Source organism: Sphaeramia orbicularis, chromosome 15 (assembly GCF_902148855.1).
Source record: "Sphaeramia orbicularis chromosome 15, fSphaOr1.1, whole genome shotgun sequence".
Taxonomy (NCBI): Eukaryota; Metazoa; Chordata; class Actinopteri; order Kurtiformes; family Apogonidae; genus Sphaeramia; species Sphaeramia orbicularis.
This window is the reverse complement of record NC_043971.1, coordinates 16,857,511-16,882,787: the sequence shown is the minus strand read 5'-3', so window position 1 is coordinate 16,882,787 and position 25,277 is coordinate 16,857,511. Positions and strand designations below refer to the sequence as shown.

The 25,277-nt window shown below is 37.1% G+C and overlaps 1 protein-coding gene across 1 annotated transcript in view; it reads left to right on the top strand.

The window, feature by feature from the left end:
• The first annotated feature begins 5,986 nt into the window (after positions 1-5,986).
• The window catches only part of rims1a (regulating synaptic membrane exocytosis 1a), a 289,297-nt gene continuing 270,006 nt past the window's right edge, over positions 5,987-25,277 (top strand). Inside the window, exons 1-2 of the mRNA XM_030155700.1 lie at positions 5,987-6,147; positions 17,124-17,198. Of these exons, the coding sequence (XP_030011560.1) occupies positions 5,987-6,147; positions 17,124-17,198 (236 nt within the window). The remainder of the gene's footprint in view (positions 6,148-17,123; positions 17,199-25,277) is intronic.

Genomic DNA, 25,277 nt, shown 5'->3' with positions numbered 1-25,277 from the left:
TTACAGTTCCAAAAAAGAGAAGAAAAGAAGTGCCAGACCTTGAAGGACAGGGTAGTCAGATACAAATACTGTGTCATAACCTTGGTAGTTTTGTTGCTTCACTCAAAAATAATTAAATAACATTAGCTTGACCACTCAGCCATGCTTGGTGAAGATGAATGGTAACTGCTTTTAAACTTAACATTGCTTAAATAGACAGTACTGTTATTGTTTTTGTTTGTTTGTTTGTTTGTTTGTTTTTATAACCTTTTAATTTAATGGATTACTATATTTTTAGTTGATTGTGTGTGTTTGATATTGTGTTACTACTTTGTACAACCAGTTTCCCCTCTGCGTAGACCTGCTATAAGTATTACATAATCACCACATTTCACTTACTAGAACAAACCACAGTTACTTTGCATAATCATAACAAACATCACCGTTCTTTTTTATCTGTGTAGTTGGATAAGACTGAAGTTTCATGTTTGCCTTAAACTTTCAACATTTGTGTCAGAATCAGGTCATGAACCAGCTTTTATAACAGCTTCAAACACTTCCTGTCTGGGCTGCCATGTGGGGGTGTGGCTTTACATAAAGAGCAGGAAGTCATCCTCCAGTGACTCACACCTTGAGCAGGCGTCTCCTCAGTTATATGAGACATTGGACTCAGTCCGCCTCCCTCTGTCTCCCTGATCACTTGCTTTGCACTTTAGGCTTGTCATTTGCCTGGTGTTGTTTTGTTCATCACTGCCTCTCTCATTCATTCAGATCATCATACTGATTCACACAATTTATATCACAGGTGTCAAACATGCGCCCCAGGGGCCAAATCCGGCCCGCCAAAGGGTCCAGTCCGGCCCTTGGGATGAATTTGTGAAATACAAAAATTACACTAAGATATGAACAATCCTTTTAGTTCAGGTTCCACATTCAGACCAATTCTATCTCAAGTGGGTCCGACCAGTAAAATACTATCATAATAACATAAAAATAATGACAACTCCAAATGTTTCTCTTTGTAAATGTAAATACTTTCATGTATTTACACTAAAACAAAGTATAATTTTGCAAAAAATGCGAATAACCTGAAATGTCTTCAGAGAAGTGAGTACAATTTTGACAATATTCTGCCTGTTACTAAATGTTTTGTGTATTTGTAGATCCACTGTGATCTATAAGTTATAATGCACATGTGTAAATGATAAACTGAGGCATAATATTGTTAAAATTACTCTTATTTTTTTAGTTTGTTCATGTTATTCACATCTTCTGAAAGGATAGTTTGTAGATGTAAACCCTATTCTTAATATAAATTAACTTTTTTGCTCTAAAACATAGAGACAAGTTTGGAGTTGACATTATTTACATATTATTATGTTATTATTTTACTGGTCCGGCCCATTTCAGATCAAATTTAGCTGAATCTGGCCCCTGAACTAAAATGAGTTTGACACCCCTGATTTATATCATTCATTTATGTTCTATTTGATTAAAATCAATATTAAGATGAAGGGCCAAATGTGGTCCTCTACTTTTAATCCAAGTTATTAAGACACAGTAGTGGAAAAAAGCTTTTGGATACTCCATGTTTTTGCGATATATTGTATTAAAAATCACTCAAATGTCATTGAACTCTGCCAAGCATTGATCCATTCTCTAACCCACATGCTCCCCTCTGTTCCATTGAGGTCGAAATTAGATGTTTCAGCAAAATAATGAAACACATCAGTGCATGACATGTTGAAACTATCAGGAATTTAGTTTTGTTATTTTTTCTTGCTAAACAACAACAACAGAAAAAACATTTGTTTACATCTGTCTGATGCAGCCACACCTTTTGAAACATGAAGCAGATTTTTCTGCAGATATTTCTTAATAATATTTGAGATTGTGCAAAATTTTAAGGGTGTTGGAAAAGTTTCTTTTTCCCACTATTGCATGATCCGTCTGAAAAAAGCAAAGAATACTGCAACTTTTTAATGTGCGCCAATGTTCTGGTCCCGTAAATGACTCTTAGTCTTCATGTGCATGTGTATAAGTTGGCTTTATTCTATATTAGTTGCATAAAATAACATAAAAGACCATTAAGCGTCAGCTAAAATTTCATTATTATGACAGACCTAAAGGGACAGATATAGTTAGAATGTCTAATACACAGTATGTTTCTTAAGGTTCACCTGTGTGATGTATTCTCCTGTATCTGACTATAAATATTCAGTAACAACTCGCTCGAACAACCTATAATTAAAATATTCTGCACTGACAAACTAATTGCCACCTCATAGTCATACATGTGCTTGGTTTCAGCCTCAGACTCCTTCAGGTTGTTTCTCAATCTGAGGAAGTTGTATACGAACTGCTGAAGTATGGATATGGAGAAAGGACAGGGGGGAGGAAAGAGGGGATGGAGGGAAATAGTGGGAGGGAGAGAGCAAGGAAGGAGAGAGAGAAAAAAAGAAAAGGGGATGAGCGTCATTCTAACACGCAATGATTGGTGGGAGGGAGGAGGAGGAGGAAAGAGCGTCCACTCTGACTGTGAAGGGTTCACTAGTGTACACTAATGGTTCTATAGACTCTGATTCATCTGGACTCAAGCCTGGTTTGTGGTTGTGGAATATTTCAGCAGGTTTGTCAGACCTTGCGCTGACACAATGCCTGATATTTTAATAATATTCATAGTAATATTCTGCTTTCATGTTCCTGATCTGCAGTGTTTGAGAGGAGTGAACCACACAGCAAAAAATGAGACTATGTTGAGGTGATACTTCAACAACTGTAGAATTTACGTCATAAAATAAAGTAAAAGTAGTTTAATGTTTGGGTCTACACTGCACTGGTTGAAACACATTTAGAAAATGTAGTGATTTTATTTTAAGTAATTCAACGAGACAAAGAAAAAAATCCAAAACTACTATTTTAGTGATAAAAGAGCAAGAAAACAGTTTTGTTTTAATTATTTTCAAAGTCACAGATTTATTTATTTATGGATTTATTTTTCCTTACATCTGATACATCAACATTCAATACGGTCATGAAGTTTAATTAAATTTTGGTGATTAAAAACACTGCTAACTCTGAAAAAAACACATAGCACCGGGTTTCATTGCGTAACATTAAATTATGCATAATATATTTAACAAATTTTTGCGTGCAGTAACAGGTGTTATTCAGTAAACTATAGCTCTCACCAGCCTTGACAACTGAGACAATGAATCTTGTTTTCTGTGTTCATATTGATCCAAAAATAGGCATTTTTGAAGGCATTCCACTGTTATGTATTTGTCAGATAATTCATAATCCATATATATATATTTTTTTTTTACCCAAATATCATTCCTTCGTTATATAGCTGTATAACTAAAGTTTTGAGTCTGAATTTGTTAATGCAAACTTGAATTGTAGTTACTCATATTTATTCATATATTTTCAGAGAACTTGTTGTGCAGTAACACCACCTGGACTCTGGTTTCTGAAGGCTGAATGATGGTCACATGGAAAAGTCAAAGCCAAAGGTGACATTCCTTTCACTTTTCCATGAATAGTGGGAGTTTGTTTCATGTATGTATTTATTATTTATTCATTTATTTATTTTTATTTATCTATGACCAGCAAGACATGCATATAGAAACATTTTATGCTGTTGTATTATTATCACCATTATAGCTTATTATGTTTTCATATCACATGTAGGACATAGTTTTAAAAAGTTTAGTTAGTTATCCTTTAGTTAATCTCTTGGACAGCTTTGCTTTAATTCAGTATCTTCCACTGTGAAGTTAGGTCTGTGGAAAACTTTGGTATTTGATTTGTTATGTCAGCCTGGCTGCACTCCATAGGTGCATCAGTTTATTTTTTGGCTTTCTGGGACACTGAAATGGAACAGATCTATCATTAATGTAATTGGGATCACCTTTGTTTTTCCTGCTGAGACGAGCCAAAATATCTGCTGTGGAAAAGGATATTAAAGGTTTCCTTTTTTGTCAGGAAAAAAAAAAAAAGACTCAAACCTGCATGTGTATTTGTTTCATCCTAATTCAGTGTTTTTCAGCCTTGGGGTCAGGACCCCACATGGGATTGCCTGGAATTCAAATGGGGTCGCCTGAAATTTCTAGTAATTGATAAAGAAAACAAAAAACAACAACTAATAAAAAATATATGGTGAGTTGACAGAAACAATCATAATCTATAAAAGACAAACTGTGAAGCTGAAACTGAAGCACTGTGGTACTGTTTATCTGCCAAATGTTCACTGTGGTCGGTTTCAGATGCTGCAGCTCTTTCATAATTCATAGTTTGAGTTCTTGTTTGTTCAGTATTAATTGTCAGCCTTGAAAATCCAAGCTGGACTGACTGTACATATCCTGACCAAGGAAAATCAAATTCTGACTTTGTGCAGTAATCTACACCTGGCTTTTCTGCCTCCGTCTATAATAATATACATTATATAGACTAAATGTGTCTAAAATTAATATTTATTTGTAACATAGTATAGCAAACTATTGCATGATCAAAAACAAATTAATTTTAGCAAAAAAAAAAACAAAACAAACAAAAAAAAAACAACAACTCTCTGTTTTGAATGTTTGGGGTCGCCACAAATTTGTGATGTTAAAATGGGATCACGACGCAAGGGTCTTAGGGTCGGGACCTCACGTGGGGTCGCCTGGAATTCAAATGGGGTCGCCTGAAATTTCTAGTAATTGACAAAAAAAATTAAAACTTACTTATAAAAATTTACATTATATAGTCTAAATGTTGTTTAAAATTAATGTTTATTTGCAACATAGTATAGCAAACTATTACATGATGAAAAATAAATTAATTTAAGCAACAACAAAAAAAAGTCTCAGTTTTGAATGTCTGGGGTCGCATGAAATTTCTAGTAATTGATAAGAATTAAAACTTACTTGTAAAAAATTACATTATATATTCTAAATGTTGCTTAAAATTAAAGTTTATTTGCAGCATAATATAGCAAACTATTACATGATCAAAAATAAATTAATTTTAGCAAAAAAAAAAAAAAAAAAAAAAGTCTCAGTTTTGAATGTCTGGGGATGAAATTTGTGATGTTAAAATGGGGTCACGAGCCAAAAAAGGTTGGAAATCACTGTCCTAATTGATCTTTCTGAAACATTCTTGTGCTGAAGGTTGAAACAGTCAAACCAATGCATCTGTGAAGAACCCTTTATTTTCAGGGTGTGCTATAGGCTGGCGTGAGCGCGCATGTTAACGGTGAGTGGAGCCCCCATTCTCAAATGAGAGCTGCGCGCTCCCGCCGCAGGAGAAGTGAACGCGCTTGAGGGGCTGCGGTCCCATTGACGGTTCCGTCTCCCTGACAGCAGCATCAGCATCAGCATCAGCGGCGGCGCTACTGCTGGAAAACAAGAAGTGGCCGCCTCGCCCCGCAGCCTCACATCCAGACCCAACGGACCGAGCGGAGACCCGAACCGCCTTCAGGGACCCCCCTCCCCTCTGCCTGGACTGAAGGAAAGGAAGCGAGATCCCCCCCCTCCGTGTGCCGTCATCCCGACCGACCGCCGGAGATATGGGCTCCCCGTAAAGCGGAGGTGGTGGAGGGGAAAGGCGGGCGGGCGGGCGGTGGGAGGGGGGTGGGGGGAGAAGACAGCGGAGCAGCGAGAGGGACAAGGAGAGGCTGAAAACGGCTGAAACCGGGAACCGAGCCGCTCTACTAGGCTGCACCACCGCCGTCACTACCACTACTACTACCACCGCTAGCACCGACACCGGAGCTGCCGCCGCTGCCGCCGCCGCCCTGAGCGCCCCCCGCCACCGCCATGGGACCTCCGCATCAGTCGCTCCAACCGCTGCTTTGTCCGTGGGCCATGTCGTGATCCGTGGGCTCCGCCAGCGGGTTTTCTATCCGTGATCCCGACCGAGGCGAGGAGGAGGAGGAGGAAGAGGAGGAGGAGGAGGAGGTGGTGGAGGGAGGGAGGGGGTGTGTGGAGGTGGTGGTGGTGGTGGTGGTGGTGGTATAGGGAAGATGTTCGCCTCGGTGGGCCCTCGGGGCGGCCCGCGCCCACCCGTCGCCCCGGCCAACCCTGAGCCGGACCTGAGCCATCTGACTGAGGAGGAGAGGAAGATCATCATGGCTGTGCTGGCTCGGCAACGGGAGGAGGAGGCGAAGGAGGAGGCCATGTTAAAGTAAGAGAGGAGAGGAGAGGAGAAGATAGTGTGTGTGAGTGTCTGTTTGTGTGGTTAATGTGTGTTTGAGGAGAGAGAGAGAGAGAGAGAGAGAGAGAGACTGGGCCTGGACTATTTCCGTTCTGTACAAGTCCATCCGCCTCTGTCCTCTGTTATGGATGCTGCCAAATGCTTCAGCATCAGGACCACTGCTCCTCTCTGTATCTGACCATGTGTATGTGTGTGTGTGTGTGTGTGTGTGTGTGTGTACATCCTGCAGGTCCGTCCACACATTCACAGGCCCATACAGGCTGCAGCTGTGTGCAAGAGAAAACATGCACAGGGGCCAGTTCAGACCTGGTTTAGGTCCAGTTCCCAGATTCTCCCTGAGCCTCATTTATAGGATGTCAGTGCAACATAATCACCACCGAAAATAATGTTGATTTAAAACCATACATGTGTGCATAATCTTAATATTTATGAATCATAGAGTTACAGTACTTTTTTTTTTTTTTTTTTTTTTAATGTAGGAGGTGTTTAGGGAGGGTGGCGGATTTACCAAATCCAGGACTTTGCCACCAGGGACATGGAGTTTACATCCTGACTCCAGTAGGTGTTAAGTGTTTCCGCTATAAGAAAGTACTTTGGTTAGGGTTAAGAAAAGGGTGCATTTTAGTGAACACATCATTAGTCAATTTGTTTACTTGTTTATGTGAGGTGTGAATTTAAGATTCACCTGAGAATGAGTCAAATACACTGCAATTCTCGATGCGTCTCAGTGCATCACATGGTCACTGTCCTACGCATATGTCGACTTTGTCATCAAGTGTGTGACGCTGAACCTCATTTTATTAGTAATGCTCAAACTCCAAAAGTGGAGCGTCCTTTCAGTATGTAAACATCCCAAAAACAAAATATAAATCCTGCAATTTGAAGAAGATATGTGAGTAATCCCTGTCAGTACTAAGGTCAACAAAAAAAAGTTACATCCACGTAACTTCTGAGAACCACAGGTGAAAAATGTTAACTAATAAGCTGCTAAAAAACTATAATGCGGATTTACATGCACAAACGCGTACACAACATGTTGTATTTTGGCGATCTGATCGGATCGTGGGTCAGGTAGAAGAAAAAACAGGTGTGTCACCATGTCCCATCAGTCCCAGCACCAGTATCACTCCACTTTCCTGCATGGGAGAAATGTCTCATCTGATATCATTGACACTAATAGTGGAGAGTATTTTGCACTTGACCTGAAATATTTCACTGATAGATGCAGCAGGAGGAAGAGGAAGAGGAGGAGGAGGAGGGGGTTGAGTGGTGTAGAAATGTGCAGAAGGCTCACTAAAGCCTGGCATTGAGAATAGTAAAAGTAAAACCCTCCCTGTTGGCTTTTATCCTTGCAGCATCCATCTCAACAGCTGCTGTTCTCAGCTCTGGGGTGCGGTTGAGCCTTTCTCAGCCTTATGCACTGTATGTAGGCCAGTGCTCTTGCAACAGACATCACACAGGCTGTTATAGAACCAGTAGGCCTATAACAGGAGGAGAAAGGTGCCTGTGTACTGTCATTTTGATGAAGGCTGACTTCCTCTTCCTCCTCCTCCTCCTCCTCCTCTTCTTCTTCTATACCGCCAACAGCACATGCATGGAGCAAAGTCTCCTCCAGATGTATTTTTTTTCCCAGCGTTCGGTGCAGGAATGAACCCCCCCCACCCCTCCAGGCATAGAGTAGAAAATGCATCAACAATGTCTTTCTCACGTTTTCTGCATGGTCTGCATGCATATGGCCAGATAGAAGAGATATAGGCCGACCCACCTAAGCGAGGCGCTCCTCAAGCTTTACGTCCCTGTTCTATTTTAAGCTCTCTGTGCGGACTGATAGCCCAGCGCTGGAACAGAAGATCGATTCATTGCATCTAAAGAAGGAAATGTCCAATATATACGTAGCTTCGGCCTTAAGTGGCTATGCATCATTTTCATTCTGCGGATTCACTCTTGTCATATAGCTCCTGCAAATAAGGCAGGCTGTCAGCACATCATCTGTTTCTTAACCTACTATGGCTTCGTCCGTGTTTGGATGTCGATTGCCATAGCAGAGCGAATGTGTGCGTGTGTGTGTCTTTACGATTGGGTCTGCACCGCACTGGTTGACTAATACATGCATGGTGAGTGTACTAGCAGTAGGATAGTGTGGGTTGTAATGCAGGCAGAGAGGCAGAGAATACACTACTGGTATGAGCGTTTAGGATATTCTTAGCCTCAGTCCTGCTGCTATCTCATACCTCTTCGTATGTGTACTGTGAAGCCATAAAATAGGCTTATCCCAGTTTTGATTGTATTCGGGATATAGCTTTTACATGGAACATAGGGAAATCTGGTTATTCATATCCACTGTGTGCTGTTTGCGCAGGTGTCTGTGATGTTTACAACGCAACACAGGTATCTAATCTGACTTTGTCCTGCTACATATTGGGAAACTGCCATCCTGTAGCCAGTTCACATGAGAATTGGTCAACAATTGGATGCTTTTTTCGACTGAAACTAGCCAGTGCCTGATATAAATGTCATGCTTTCATTACAGAATTAACCTCCTTTCATGACCACTACAGAATGAAACGCTTTTGTTGGTGCTTTCTTCCATATCCAGACCTACAGTATCTCTATTCTTTGTTACAGCCATGCATGATCATCCTGGAATAAGTAGTAAAAGCTCTCTCGGTCGTTTGGGTGGTTTGTTCTTCTTTAAATATGATACCAGTCCTTGTCGGTGCGAAGTGCAACATACACTGACAGTGTCATGACAGAACTTGCTTTGGTGAAAATATTAGAACTGTGGTGTTAAAATGACTAAAATCTCAAAAAAGAAATAAAAATATCACAAGACGACATGTGGCTGCGGCTCAGAGGTTGTAGGTTATACATAGCGAGGAGGACGGTAATACGCAGATAAGCTAAAGGAAAGAGAATGGTAGGAATACTACGACATACGACATAATGTGAGACAGACTATAGCTTCTGTTTTTTGGCTGAAGCTGAGGCTGGACGTGCAAATATTTCTCAATAGTCAAAGATCATGATGAGGTATACGTAGAGTCGCGGAAAAAATTATTAGACCATCAAAAGTCATCAAAAACAATCGTTATGCAATCAAGTACTAACTCCTGTGTGTATCATGTGACTAAAACAGACAGAAAAGAAAACATGGAATGTCTAAAAGCACTGTTTTTGTCAGTATAATGCCATAGATATTGATGCAACAACTTAAGTGATTTTGGTTATTATCAAGAAAATCATGGAAAATGGATAGATATCAGCTCTGAAATTCAACTCTTATGAGCTATTTTTGTTGTTATCATTATATTTGTCCAAACAAATGTACCTTTAGTTGTACCAGGCATTAAAATGAACAAGAAACTGACGAAAACAAGGGGTGGTCTAATAATTTTTTCCACAACTGTATATGCACTCCTTTACAGAGCATGCATAATCTGGTATCTCAAAACAGGGATAATGAGGAAGTAATGTTTACATGTGCAAACAAAAGATCTGTTGCATAAATCCAAACCATCATAATCATAATGACTATTGTATGTTGATTAATATAACGTTTGTTTGACCCCATAAAATATCACAATAGACAAATTAATCTTTTTGCTTTAGACAGCTTTTATCGCACTAACTGAAGCATTAATCCAAACATACCTTAAAAACAGATATGTCAGAATATTCATAATTCTACAAACATTTAGCAGGTGGTGCATGGGTTAGCGCTTTAGAGTCACAGCAAGAAGGTCCTGGGTTTGATCCCGGGTTTGATACTCAGGCTTCCTCCCATCGTCCAAACACATGCACTGATTGGTCAATCTAAATTGCGATAAACTGGTGACACATCCAGGGTTTACCCCACTTTTGCTTGTACAGGTGGCTGCTGGTAGCTGAATATTCTACACACAGTTGAGCTAAAACTGATCTAAAATACTCACAGTCTAAGATATTTGTCGCTGGCTTGAACCCATCTTCATTAGATGTCTGTTGTGTGTCTGTGTTCATGCATAGGTGGATTGTTAACGTGTTGGTAAAGAAGCAAAGAAAGTTAAAGGTGCTGGAGACTTTCGTGACCAATTTTTCATCAAATCTGTCAAACCTCAGTCATATCCTCAGTATCATGAATCTGTAAGTCTTTCTGTGATTTCTCACCTGAATCTCTTGCATTATGGTGAACAATTTCAAAGTGATGTCCACCATAAACAGTCCATGTGTTTACAAATGAGCCGGGAGGTAACTCGGGCATCTTCGAAATTTTGTCGCGATGTGCATTGTTGGAAACGGAGGTTCGCACAGCCGCCTGATAGTGACAGCGGCAGCACGACCATATGGTATTATATGGATGAAACAAACACGCGGAAACGGCTGGAGGAATATGCATAGAAGGAAGGGAGTTCCTGCCGTTTCCGATCGTGTCTGCTTCACCTGCCGCTGTAAGGTGGCTGCTCGAGCCTTTGCCTCCCACAATGCATGTCGTGACAAAATTCCAAAGATGCCCAAGTTACCTCCCGGCTCTGTTTGTAAACACATGGACTGTTTATGGTGGATGGCACTTCGAAATTGTTCACTGTAATGCAAGAGATTCAGGTGAGTAATCACAGAAAGACTTACAGATTCATGATACTGAGGATATGACTGAGGTTTGACAGATCTGATGAAAAATAGGCTGTGAAAGTCTCCAGCACCTTTAAGTTGCAGGTGATTTATTGTTCATTCATTTTCTGAACCCGCTTTATCCTCACTAGGGTCACGGGGGTCACGTGGAGCCTATCCCAGCTACATAGGGGCGAAGGCAGGGTACACCCTGGACAAGTCGCCAGTTCATCTCAGGGCTGAACATATAGAGACAAACAATCACTCTCACATTCACAGCTATGGGCAATTTAGATTAACCAATTAACTTATTAGTGCATGTCTTTGGATGGTGGGAGGAAGCGGGAGTACGTGGAGAGAACCCACGCAGACGTGGGGAGAACATGCAAACTCCACCCCCATTGGAATCGAACCCAGGACCTTCTTGCTGTGAGGCACGAGTGCTAACCACTGCACCACCGTGTCGCCCTGTGATTCACTGTGGTGTGGAAAAGTTATAACTTAAGTCAGAAGGTTATGCACTATTGGCAGGGGAACTTCATTTTATTTGTAGGATTGAACAACATTATATTGCATAATTTTCTGCCCGTTTGAATGTTTGATTTGTCATTTCAGCTCTGCTACAGTGTAACTCATACTCATACATACAGTCATGGAAAAAAATATTAGACCATCAAAAGTCATCAAAAAACAATGGTTATGCAATCAAGCAGAGGTGGGTAATCCCAGGTTCATCAAGTCAAAGTCCTGCCATGTATTGGTTCCAATCTGTTCGCTGAAGCAGCCCATTTTGATGAGCACAACTCCTCAATCAGGTAGATGGGATAATTAGTGGAATCACCTGTGTTAGGTGAACAGGTTGGAGCCAATACATGGTAGGACTTTGACTAGATGAACCTGGGAGTACTCACCTCTGCAATCAAGTACTAACTCCTGTGTGTATCATGTGACTAAGACAGACAGAAAAGAAAACATGGAATGCCTAAAAGCACTGTTTTTGTCAGTACAATGCCATAGATAATGATGTAAGAACTGAAGTGATTTTGGTTATTATCAAGAAAACCATGGAAAATGGTTAGGTATCAGCTCTGAAATTCAACTCTTATGAGCTATTTTTGTTGTCATCATTATATTTGTCCAAACAAATGTACCTTTTGTTGTACCAGGCATTAACCCTTTAATGCATAGTGGTCACTACAGTGGACAGTTATTCTACAGATTTTCTCTTGTATATTCATGTGTTTTGTTGTTTTAGTTCCATATCAACCAACACGGTGGACGCTTATGCATCATCCCATACACTGACATTCCTGTAACTTTCCTGTTCTTTTATCTAAATCAATTACTAATCGTTATTAGACTGTAATTAACAGAGTTTTTTTTTTTTTTTTTTTTTGGCATATTACCTGAGTGAGTATTATAGTATGTTAAAGTGGGAGAAAACATCAGATTAGCAGCATTAACCTCCTAGAGACCCAGGAAAATGAAAATTTTAACTTTTTTCCATTAAACACTTGTCTTAATTGGAAGCCGTATAATACAACAGTTTTTTTTTTTTGTTTTTTTTTTCAGATACATTTTTTAATTAACTTATTTTTTTTAATGGAATGTTCTTTGGAATGGACAGCAAGTAAAACTGTCAGTTTTACTACAGAGGACAAAAATGCATTGCTTGGTCTCAGGAGGGTAAAAATGTTTTTATTTCATAGTTTTCACACAGTATGCCAGTAAATGCATGTTTCTGAGCTTCAAAAATTAAACGAACGGTGTTCAGCTGAGTGGACATTTTTGTAACTCCATGAAAAATAGGTTCATAGAAAAAAAAAATCACATTGTTTTTTTCATGCCTAAAGAAGAATAAAACATTCAGGAAAAAAAATCTTGATTAAGGTTCTCATAATTCATGCATGAAAAGGTTAAAATGAAGAAGAAACTGAAGGAAAGAAGGGTGGTCTAATAATTTTTTCCACAACTGTATAATGGCAAAGTAAAACCAGTAAACCAGATCATCCAGCACTGGTTTGGCCAAACTCAGAGTCTTGCAAATGTACCAAATATATAATAGTCACATAGCCAATCATGTAAAACAATAGAAATATCAATAAAGGCATTTATAGTAAAAAGTTTTCCAAAAAAAATGCACATGCAATGTACATGCAGTACTCCCATATGTCATTTTTTAAATAAAAGTTAAATATAGTTTCTCCTCCATTGCACTCATTTACCTGTATACCATTTTTATTCATTTATTCAAGCCTTGTTTAACTGTATTTATAACCATAACAACTTAAAATGTACGCTCTCTGCTCAGATCAGACTGACTGCCTTGTTCATCTGCAGACTTGGCATATTCTTAACACACGGCTATTCTTGGTCTGCTTCTATCTCACAAAGAGATCCTTCAAAAAGTACAGGAAGTTACTGTCTTACCTCCTATTCCTTCCATCAGTCCCTAAAGCACATTCTGAACTGAGAAAAGTACATTCACCTTAAACTTACATCAGACTTATCAGACAGGTTTCCAACTATAATAGACGCTGTACGACTGAACTGAGGAAACTGGACTCTTCAATTCACTTCATATTTAGTATAGTCTTCATTAACCCATAAAGACCCAAATATACACCAGTGACCAAAAGCATCTACTGATCTAAAATGTTTAATAACCCTAGAGCTACTAATCCTATCAATACATGTAAACAATTGGTGTAAAATACAGTTTGTCATCTTTTCATGGTCATCAGATACGACCTATTTGGACGTTCAGAGGCTCTGTAGTGACCGTAGAAACACCGTCATCATCTACAACATTGATTCACCACTAAAACCCATGGAGTTGGATTAATGACAGTGATGGAGACACTTGTTTAATGTTCAGTTAAAGATATAGTTTGCTGAAAAAGTAACTTTTTTCTTTAGTTTTCATTGTTGTGATATAATAACCATTGAATTTACTCTTAATTTTTATGAACATCTACATCAGGGGTGTCAAACTCATGTTAGTTTAGGGGCCACATAAAGCCCAATATGACCTGCAGTGGGCCGGATCATTAAAATAATAACATAATAATACATAAATGACATCCATTCCAAAATTTGTATATCTAATTTCTATGTTTTAGAGTGAAAAAAGTAAGATTATATTATCAAAACTTCTACATCTACAAACTATCTTTTAAAAAAATATGGAAAAACATGAACCATGACCAAAATGAAATTTATTAAGAAAAAAAAAATGCAATTTTAACAATTATTTGGCCATTATTTGGCCTCAGCTTCTCAGTTTTACATGTTCATTACAATGTACAGATCACAGTGGATCTACAAGTGCACAAAACATTTAACAGCAGACAGAATATTTGTAAAATTACTCTTAAATCTCTTAAGACATTTCAGGTTGTTCGTATTTGTTCAGAGTTTTCACATTTTTTGTAAAAGGATAGTCTGTAAATGTTAAGATTTTTGTGTAATTTGACTTTTTTTACACTAAAACAAAAAGAAAAATATGTGGTTTTCATTTTTTACACTTTATTATGATAGTATTTTACTGGTCTGACCCACTTTAGATGGAATTGAACTAAATTTATTTTGACATCCTTGATTGTTAATATCTTCAGTATAATTTTTGTATTTCACTAATTCATCCTGCGGGCTGGTCCTTCGGTGGGCTGGTTTTGGCCCCTGGGCCGCATGTTTGAAACCTGTGATCTACATGATCAGTAAATTAAATTTAAGAAAATACATTATTTTAACTGAAAAAAAATACAAACTACAGAGGATAATATTATAATAAATGGTGATAAATCACTTAAGAAAGGTTAAAATAGAGAGAAAAATTCATTTGGGAACTGACACAAAAGTACCACTGGGTTTTTATGGGTTAAAGGTTTGATTGAGGGTTAAATGTCAGTCTTTGGCCGGAACTGAATGACGCATTTCCACAAAATGTAAGAATAGTTAGTTGTATGGTTTTTTGTGGGTGTGTGGTGTGTGTATTCGATACGGTGGGCTTTTTATGCAATCATTATGCTGTAATAATTTTATATATACATTGTTAATAGCTTCAGAAAAGGCTTCAGAAAACCTATACAAGAGGCTGGATGAAGATGACAGTTATTGTATAGCTTGTCTTTAACCCATAAAGACCCAAACAGCCACCAGCGACCAAAAGCATCCACTGATCTAAAATGTTCAATGACTTCTAAACCACTTATCCTTTCAATCCATGTAAATAATTGGTGTAAAATGCAGTTTGTCGTCTTTTCATGGTCATCAGATATGACCCATTTGGACGTTCAGAGGCTCTGCAGTTACTGTGGAGACACCGTCATCATCTACAGCATTGATTCACCAGTAAAATCCATGGATGGACAGTGGACGGACATACTCGGTATATATTCAGTTAATGATCGATTTTGCTGAAAAAGTCACGTTTTTCTCAGTTTTCTCTGTTTTTGATATAATAAGCCTTAACTTTAGCCTGAGCTTTTAGGAACATCTACACAATCAGTGAATTGAATATAGGAAAATGCATCATTTAAGAAAGGTTAAATCTTCAAAATCTTTTATTCCTTCAGCTATCACACTTTTAAACTCTGACAGAAGCATTTCAGTCATTTTATATGATTTTTTTTTTTTCTTTTTTAAGATATTACCAGAACCAATAGGGTCTTTTAGTCATTTAGTCTGCATTGGTATTTATTGATTATTTATTGTTGATTATTTAAATGCATTTATTTGTAGTTGCTTTCAATAATCCTGTATTTGTGCACTGATTTATTTATTTTTGTCACATTGCACTTTGGATGTGGGCTGATGTCTGTTGTAAGCTGCAAATGAATTGCCTGTATGGGATAAATAAAGTTTTCTGAATCTGAATCTGAAATCGAGAGAAAACTTAATTTGGGAACTGCCACAAAAGCAGCACTGGATCTTTATGGGTTAAACTGTTTTGGCAAAATATGAAGATCTACTAGAACTTTTGACATGTTTAATTTGTGCACTCTGTTATTCTGCATATGAAGTGTGCATTGGTTTTGTCAGTTTGTATATGTTTATCATGGATAACAAACAGAAAAGCAGCAGATAATCCCGACATCTGCTTATTCATTTCCACCCTTAAAAATGTAAATAAACTGAAAATGGATGCCTGAAAAGTGAGAAAAACGATTTAAAAATGTAAAAATGTGCATGCATTTTAAGCAGGGTGCAAAAGTTTAAAGTATGCATCTGTTCAAGAAGACAACACCAGCAACATATGTCCTTATATCATATTTTATTCAAACACAAGCCTCCAGGTTAATATCAACAGGGAACTAAGTGATTTCGCTATCGGTCATGTTTCCAAAGTGTGTCATTATGAGAGGGAAGTATCGATAATACACAGATTTGTCTCATTTTATAAGAGTGTGGGTTGGTTTCTCTGTGATCAGACTGATCAGAGCCCACTGGATGTGTTTATTTTAAGTTTACTGCTGATATCCAGGGCCTGTCATCAGAACATAACGGCATCACAGATACTGAAATACACATTTCAGTGGATATTTTTACCATGTAATTGATATTTGTAAGGTCTACTTTTTCAGTTTGATCAAATAATTGCAAACTTTAACTCATACTCGAACTGGAAATGCGAGATTAACGGAGTTTGGTTGCAGTTTTTTTTAGATCTGATAACATAATCTGAACAAGCTGGTGCAGTTAAGGTGAGGATATGAAGCCAAATGTTGATGTTGTAAATCCAGAATAGCACCTATTATCACTGGGGGTGTAAGAAAATATCGGTATTGCAATATATCGCGATATTTCACTTCATGATACTGTATCGATATTAAAAAGTACTGTATCTATTTTTTTTCTGTATTTATTCAAATGCAGATATGGTGGAGGTTCATTTTTGTTTTTGTTTTCTAAGGTCTTTTATTTCTATATTCACATGGGTATTTTGTTCGGTTGTTTGTTTACTACAACAGTACTATTGTGATACTGAAGAAGAAGAAGAGAAAAGATATAAAGAAACTAAAACTAAACTAAAACTAAGCATTTAGAAAATAACAAAAACTAATAAAAACTAGCAAACCTGCTCTAAAAACTAATTAAAACTAACGGAATTACAGAAAAAAAGTCAAAACTAAATAAAACTAAACTAAAAACTAAAAATCCAAAACGATTCGAACCTTGCTGATTACTTACCTGCCCAACATACCTAGACTAGGCTGTGAGTGCAAGTCCTGGTTCATTGTAAAGGAAAGTTATTAAGACTACAACTGCAAAAAATACAACAGAGATGCCTAAGTAAAAGATTTAAGTGGTGCAGTGGAGTTCTGAAATAACAGTTTGTTTCCAACTGTGTGTTTCAGAGAAGAGAAGCCTATCCAAGCAAGAACAGTGAACCTGGTGGGGCAGAAGAAACCTCCGCAGCAAAACGACGTCCGGTGAGTGAACAGCTGGAAATGTAACCACGACCCGCTGTCACGTCGTCAAGCTGACATGGAAGCAAAACTAGCTTCGAAAGGGTTTTAAAACATTTTCTTTTGCGTCATATTAACGTCATTTCTCCTCAAAACAACCTCAAATCCAAAGCTGGCAGTCTGCTCTGTAGCCTCACATTGTTTATTGTGAAATCCCTTTTACACCTTCAGTGAGTCAACAGTATGAAATATAAACTATACTTTGCAGAAAAGTGTGACTCAAGCCGCTGTTATGCAATTTGAGTGGCGCAAGCACCTCATTTAAAGTTTAGATATTTATATTTCGGTAATATGGCGTTATTCCACTTCCTTCTGAGCGTCTTCACTTACACAGTTGTGTGGGTCAGTGCTTGTCTGTCATCTGTCAGTGAACTACAGTAGATCGTGCTGTGAAGATGGACACCGTCAGCCACTTTAGATCCCTTTAAGTCAGACAGAGACGCCACTGTAGTCGCCTTCCTTCGATGAACTGCTGGCTTAGGCTGGATTCAGATGATCGCTGTGTTCTTGGAGTTTGTTAGGTTCTTGAGTCAAACTGAGGAAGGACTTAAAGGAGTGATATTTTGTATTTTCCTGAGTGTTTTTATTCCTCTTTAGGCATAAAAAACAATACAATTGATTTTTTTTTTTTTTTATGAACCTGTTTTTCATGGAGTTACAAACACGTCCACTCAACTGGACACCATGCATTTTAATTTTTGAAGCAAAGAAACATGTATTTAACCCTTTCATGCATACTGGTCACTACAGTGGACAGTTCTTCTCCAGCTGTTCTATTGTTTATTCATGGGTTTTGTTGTTTTAGTTCCATATCAGCCAACACAGTGGACACTTATGCATCATCCAAAACACTGCAATTCATACAATTACTGTAACTTTGCTGCTCTTGATAAACCTGATCTGCAGTAACATGTTTTAGTGTAAATCAATTGCTAATTGTTATTAGACTGTAATTAACAGTTTTCTGGAATTTTTTTTTTTTTTTTGCATATCCTTCTGAAACCCAGCAATGCATTTTGTCCTCTGTAGGGGATAAAAGTTTGACAGTTTTACTTTAAAAATGCTGTGCATTGCAAAAGACATTCCATTAAAAAAATCAATCAATAGATAAAAATAATTTTAAAAATGGATCTGAAAAAAACTGTTGCATTATGCAGTTTCTAATCAAGACAATTTTTTAATGTAAAAAAGCTAAAACTGTCAATTTCCTGGGTCTCAGGAGGATAATATCTCCATGAAATGAGTATAAACTAATATTAGAGTGTGATAAAATGTGAGAAAACAGTAGCAATTTAGCAATTAGTGGCATTAAAAATATTATTATTTCATAGTTTTCACACAGTACATCACTTTCTGATGATGATTTTTAAATGTTTCTTTGCTTCAAAACTGAAATGCATGGTGTCCAGCTGAGTGGACATTTTTGTAACTCCACGAAAAATAGGTTTATTTAAAAAAAAATCAATTGCATTGTTTTTTTTCATGCCTAAAGAGGAATAAAAACACTCAAGAAAAAATATTGACTAAGGGTCTCATAATTCATGCATGAAATAGTTAAACTCCATCATCAGAAAGTCATATAGTGTGTGAAAACTGTTCATTCATTCATTATTTTTTGTTTATTTTGAGCATTTACAGAATACGTGCAAATTCAAAATTCCAAAATCATTCATCTACACTCAAAAAGGAGTTAGAAGACGAAAAACTATGAAACAAAAACATTAATCATGCAGATAATCTAATGTTTTCTCACATTTTAACATATTCTAATACTAGTTATTACTAACTTCATGCAAAAAAAACCCTTTTTGATTAAGAAAACTGTTAATTACAGACCAATAACAATTTGGAACTGATTTAAAGCATGTTACTGCAGATCAGGTTTATCAAGAACAGCAAAATTACAGTAACAGTATGAATTGCAGTGGATGGGATGATGCATAAGTGTCCACTGTGTTGGCTGATATGGAACTAAAACAACAAAACCTATAAATATACAAGAGAACAGCTGGAGAAGAACTGTCCACTGTAGTGACCAGTATGCATGAAAGGGTTAAATGGAATTATGCATTTTAAAACATTTCCCTTGAACTGTAAATGCCTTGCTTGGGTCTGAATTCTTCATTAATTCAACTCCACAGGTCCATCTTAAACCCTATTTTTGAGTAATGACACAAAAAAGGTTGTTTTGAGTGCTGGCCCTTTAAATGCACATGACCCCACCCCCTTCCGGGTAGTTGACCGTGCTTTCTGTCCCGTTCAGCCACTTGTGTTCGTTAATACAACCATCAACTGAACATTTTAGCTAATCGGCTCGAAGTTTGGACATATTTTCAGTTTTTACTACAACCGCTGCTGCTGATAAACAGTTAAGTCGTACTCGGAGAAATGTTCGTCGGAAGTCTTGACCTTTTATGTGCAAATGTCGTGATGTAACTAGTTATAAAACATAGCAAATTATGCAGGAATTAAAACAGGTTGTAGAAATCCACTCAGTTTTTGCCAGAATGAATATAAAGATAGCTTTGCAGCAGCTGGAGGGTTCAAATTCAAACTTTATGAACTATTAGGGTCCAAATACACAAATAAATGAACCAAAGACTAATAAAAGTGGGTTTAGCAAAATATGACCCCTTTAAACTTCCACTCACCTCTATCAGTGATTTCAACTTTGGAAAACATGAAAAATATACTACATGGACAAAAGTATTGGGACATGTTTTTTTTTTGTCAGTGTTTTTATTGCAATTTTAGTTTTCCATTCAACAAAATAGTGTCCTCTAAAAACTAGGCACAAAACAAAACATGCACGACAGCTCTTACATGAGAAATAAAACACAAAACATAGCTTGATACAGAAGGTGGTAAGTCAGGCTTACAATATACTGGAGTCACATTTATGAGTATCATTTAAGTGCACAACAGTCCTTTTAATAAGGTAGAAGAGAGGTCCAGTGTATTGGGACATGTTGATTTCATGTGTTTTTTTTCTAACAGGGGTCTGGGATACAAAACAATAATGAGAAATATCATAATACAGACTAATATTGTGATAAATATTTGAGCCCGACTGATTAATCAACATTGGCCAATATGTAGCCAATGTATTAACTTTTTTGCTGCGCGGAGATTCTGTCGCTCGCTTCTCCTGTGTGTGTGTGTGTGTGTGTGTGTGTGTGCTGCCTGGAGAGTTAGAGGAACAGTAAAGCGAGTTAATTTCACTTTCACTTCTGCTCGGACAATGACGCTATCACCCCCCCACACACACAGTCACATAATCACGGAGCTACACTTCCTATGTGATTGCATAGTTTGCATTTGAAAGTTGTGTAAATGATCTTTGTGAGATAAACAAATATTTATGCAACTGTTAATCCACCTGTTCGCAATTATCTAAGATTATTATATCCTGTGTAGATCAGTGTTCTTATTTCATATATCAGCCAATATATCGGTTATCGACCAATATCGGATGTATTGGATGTCGGCTTTTTTTTAGCCCCCAATATTGGTATCGGCATCGGCCCCAAAAATCCCATATCGGTCGGGCTCTAATAAATATCATTGCATTGGTTAGTTTTGTTTAATGTGATATCTTTGCTTCCAAAATGCCTCAGAGATGGTTTTTCATTTCTCTCAACATTGATTTTTTTTTAATACTTAACTATGATTTTAAATGATCTACCTCTAAATATCTAAAATATTGTTCATGCTCTGAGTGTAAATGAGAATTTTGTACCACAACTAATCATTAATTTACTCACATGTCATTAAGAAAGAAAAATCTCCCATTTAAAGAAATGTTGATGTTTCTAAACCGTGGACGAATCATGGCTACAGCTCATAACATGTCCTGTTAATACTGATTTAAGATATAAACATCCATATTTCCTCAATATTACAAGATTTGTCATTATAGTTTTATAGCCTAGACCAGGGACAGCCAACCCTGGTCCTGGAGAGCCACTATCCTGCATGTTTTAGATGTGTCCCTCTTCCAACACACCTGATTTAAATGATAGGCTGATCACCCAGCTCTGCAGAAGCCTGATAACGACAGTCAGGTGTGCAGGAAGAGGGACACATCTAAGACATGCAGGATAGTGGCTCTCCAGGACCAGGGTCTGCCACCCCTGGCCCAGACCCCTGTTAGAAAATAAACACCTGAGTTCAACGTGTCTTAATACCAGGAATGTAATGATTACCGGTATAACGATAAACCGCGGTAAAATTCCAGACGGTTAGTATTACCGTTTAAATTCGAATTATCATGATAACCGTGTTTGATTACTGCACTTTGAAAACTCACAGTACTGCTCATTTCCTGGAGAAACTGTAGCATTCTAGGCACGCATGCCAGTTTGCAATGACTATCTATCCATCTATCTATGAAAAATAAACTAAAACAACTCAAATTTGATATGGAAAATGGTCAAACAATGGCCATAAGGTGACATCTTTAATGCACATTTGTATGTTTGATGTTTACATGTTAATATTTGAATGTTTCTGCCAACAGAAAGTACATTGTGCCTATTATTTTATTTGTTTTTTTAATTTATTAATTTATTTTTTTCAAAGTACAACTTGGTTAAATTTTTTCAGTGTGTATATAGGCTAAGTACTTTTTGAACATTCTGAGCACAATTTCAACAACACGGCAATAATAATGATAACTGTGATAATTTTGGTCACAATCTGTCAGTCTGCCCCAGGGCAGCTGTGGCTACAGATGTAGTTTACCACCACCAGAGGGAGAATGTGAGAGTGAATGAATAATGGGTCAATAATGTAAAGCACTTTGGGTGTCTAGAAAGGCGCTATATAAATCCAATCCATTATTATTATTAATAACCATGATATGAAATTTTCATGTCATTACATTCCTATTTAATACTTTTGGCCATATAGTGTATGTAACGATAGTCATTTTGCCATGTTAAGCAGTGGAAGTTCTTTGACTGGAATTCACCAGTGCTGGTAGAACAGCTAGGAATATTCAAGTGGTATTTGGTCACAATCCAGTAAAGGTGCCACAAAATACAGCTCCAAGTCCAAATAGTCAATAATAACTTGAATGCTCATTACCTCCACCACTTTGCATTGTGTGTTTGTTTGCATGTTTGTTTGTTTATTTGTCAGCAACTTTACGGGACAACTATTCCAACCATCTTTACCAAATTGTTCCCACAGATAGGCCTAGGCCCTGGGACCAACCCATTCAATTTTGGGCCAAGTAGGCCAAAGTTCAAGGTCACAGCAAGGTCACAAAATCTCCAATTTTCCTCTCTGTCTTCATTGAGCAATTTTCGAAAATTCATAAAAAATTCAAAACGACTCCGATTAGCCTTCAATTTGATCCACCCGTAGCTTAGAACAATATCTTGTATCTGGCACAAAATTGTCCACATCCACTGTGGAATGTGGACTCTGTGGACATTTACATTTAACATTGAAAATCCCATTTACAACACATTTTTCATTATAACTCAACAAGTATTGATTGGAATTTAATATAATTGGACATACACATGACTGGTACCAAGCTTCAACTTTTTCTGCTGTATGGAACAACCTTGAAACTGTTTAATTTAAAAAGAAATAGTCGATCCACACATGTACACCGTTCGGGGTGCTTGGCGGAGGTTTGCGTTCTCTGCACACTCATTTTCTATAAGTTCTGTCTTTAACCTCCAAGAGTTTTTTTTTTCATAATCAACGTTTATAGACAAGAGTTTGACACTTTTATTCAAAATGAAAGAAAAGAAAAGAAAAGAAAAGGCTGCCCATTACAAAGAACATTCATTAAAAAAAATTAATACATGTCTGAAGCAATGCTGTTTTTACTCAAGACAATTTTTTAATTTAAAAAATCTGAAAGTTGTTCTGTGCTTGGTCTCAGGAGGATAACGAGGCTCCAGTTAAGGTTCAATTTGATTTAGTTTATGAAAATACAGTTATTCCACTTACCTGTCAATTTACCTATCAAATACCTACCATTATTTATATGATAAAGTTTACTTAATATTATATTGCTTCCGTTTTTCCTGCTGAAAATGTATCGACTTTATTAATTTACCCACTGTTGATTTTTACAGTTTCTCTTCAATTCTTTTTAAATAAAATCCAACTGAACCTAAACACATCAGAATAAACCACCCCTCTGTTTGAGATTCAGCAGAAAGAAAAAATGAACCAGTGTCTGATTCTACTAAAGAGCAAAAGTGTGAAAACCTTCCTCAGTGTTCGTCCCACTCCGTACATAAGCTACACAAGGCAATAAAGCTTTCCAGAAAAAACACAGGAGATGATTCAGCCTCAGAAAACCTCAAGTTGGCCAAATGTGTTCATGACACACCTACAAAAAATGTGCTTGCCATTGGAATGGATGAGCTTTTTTCAGGCCTAAACAAAACAGGGAATGTAGTATTTATAATGTTAAAGTAAGTAGTCAGGTGATTATTATTATGATTTTTTGCAGGACTGATACTAGGACTTCTTGGGAGAGCAACAACTGGATTTTAATTTAAACAAGATGGATAGAAAGTCAAAGTTATACAAGTGCACGGGCAAAAAACCCTGAGCAAAAACTAAACTTTTATTAACCCATAAAGACCCAAACAGCCACCGGTGACACAAACCATCTACAGATATAAACTGTTTAATACCTGTTGATCCACTTATCCTGTCAATACATGTATGAATGAATGAATGAATGTTTTTTTATTATTGTGTCTTGAGTGAAAAAAAACATGCCCAGCCCTTACATGGGCTTACAAAACACCAAAAACACAAACCAAAAATCAAATGCCAAACAATAGACACACTAGACATGAACAAAACAAAGCATTGACCTATTTAAACAAACACATCTGCCACTTTTTCTGGGCTTTATGAACAAATAATGCTAATTTAAATACATTTGAACTAAACAACCATTTCATCTTGCCATCATCAGTGCTCCAGAACATATCAGGATTTTGGATAATTAATAATCATGTAAATAATTAGTGTAAATTAGTGTTTTTCATCTTTTCATGGTCATCAGATATGACCCATTTGGTCATTCTGAGGCTCTGTAGTGAATGTGGAAACACCATCATCTTCTACAACATTGATTCACCAGTAAAATAGTGGTATGCGGATCGATACTGAAATATTGATACTTCTGATACCAGATCTTTACACTCTAGAGTCAATTCCCAAATCAAAATATCGATACTTTTGGTACTTTATTCATTTGAAGTAATGTATATTAAGAACAGAGTGGAAAGTAGCTAAACTATTGGAATCTTGGATATATTGGATATTGGAATCATACTTCTTCTTCCGCCTGAGTAAGTGTGTACTGCGTCACGCTTCTCAGTCAGCCAACTCTGACTAATTCAGTCTGTACTGAGCAAAAAACAGAACAGACTAAAGGGGAAAAGAGTAAATATGTTATTGTTCCTTACCAAAAACTTGTGACTGAGGGAAAGTGTTGATGTTGGATGCTTTTGTTTCAGTATTTTCATGTTTCATGTGAACATGTTCATGTAACGTGAATAATATGCAAGTTTTCATTCTTATAATAGTTCTTAATAATTAAACAAAAATTACTCTCATGTCTTGTATTCTTTAGGAAGTTATGATTTGAAATACACAATTTTTTAATAGATTTTCCAGACATTAAGTGTATTTGTACAAAGTATCGGATCAGTATCACTGATAGCAGCCTGAATTTTACTCGGTATCAGATTGGAAAGGAAATCCGTGGTATCGAACATCACTACAGTAAAACCCATGGAGCTGGATCAATGACAGTGGATGAAGACACTTGTTTTATGTTCATTTATTGATATCTTTTCTGAAAAAGTAACTTTTTCTTCATTTTTTTCTGTTTTGATATAATTAACTTGGATTTACTCTGAGTTTTCATGAACATCTACATGATCTGTGAATTAAACATAGGAAAATGCATGATTTACACCAAAAAATCCCAAATACAGAAGATAATATATATATAAAAAAGGTGATAAATCAGTTAAGAAATGTAGAAACAGA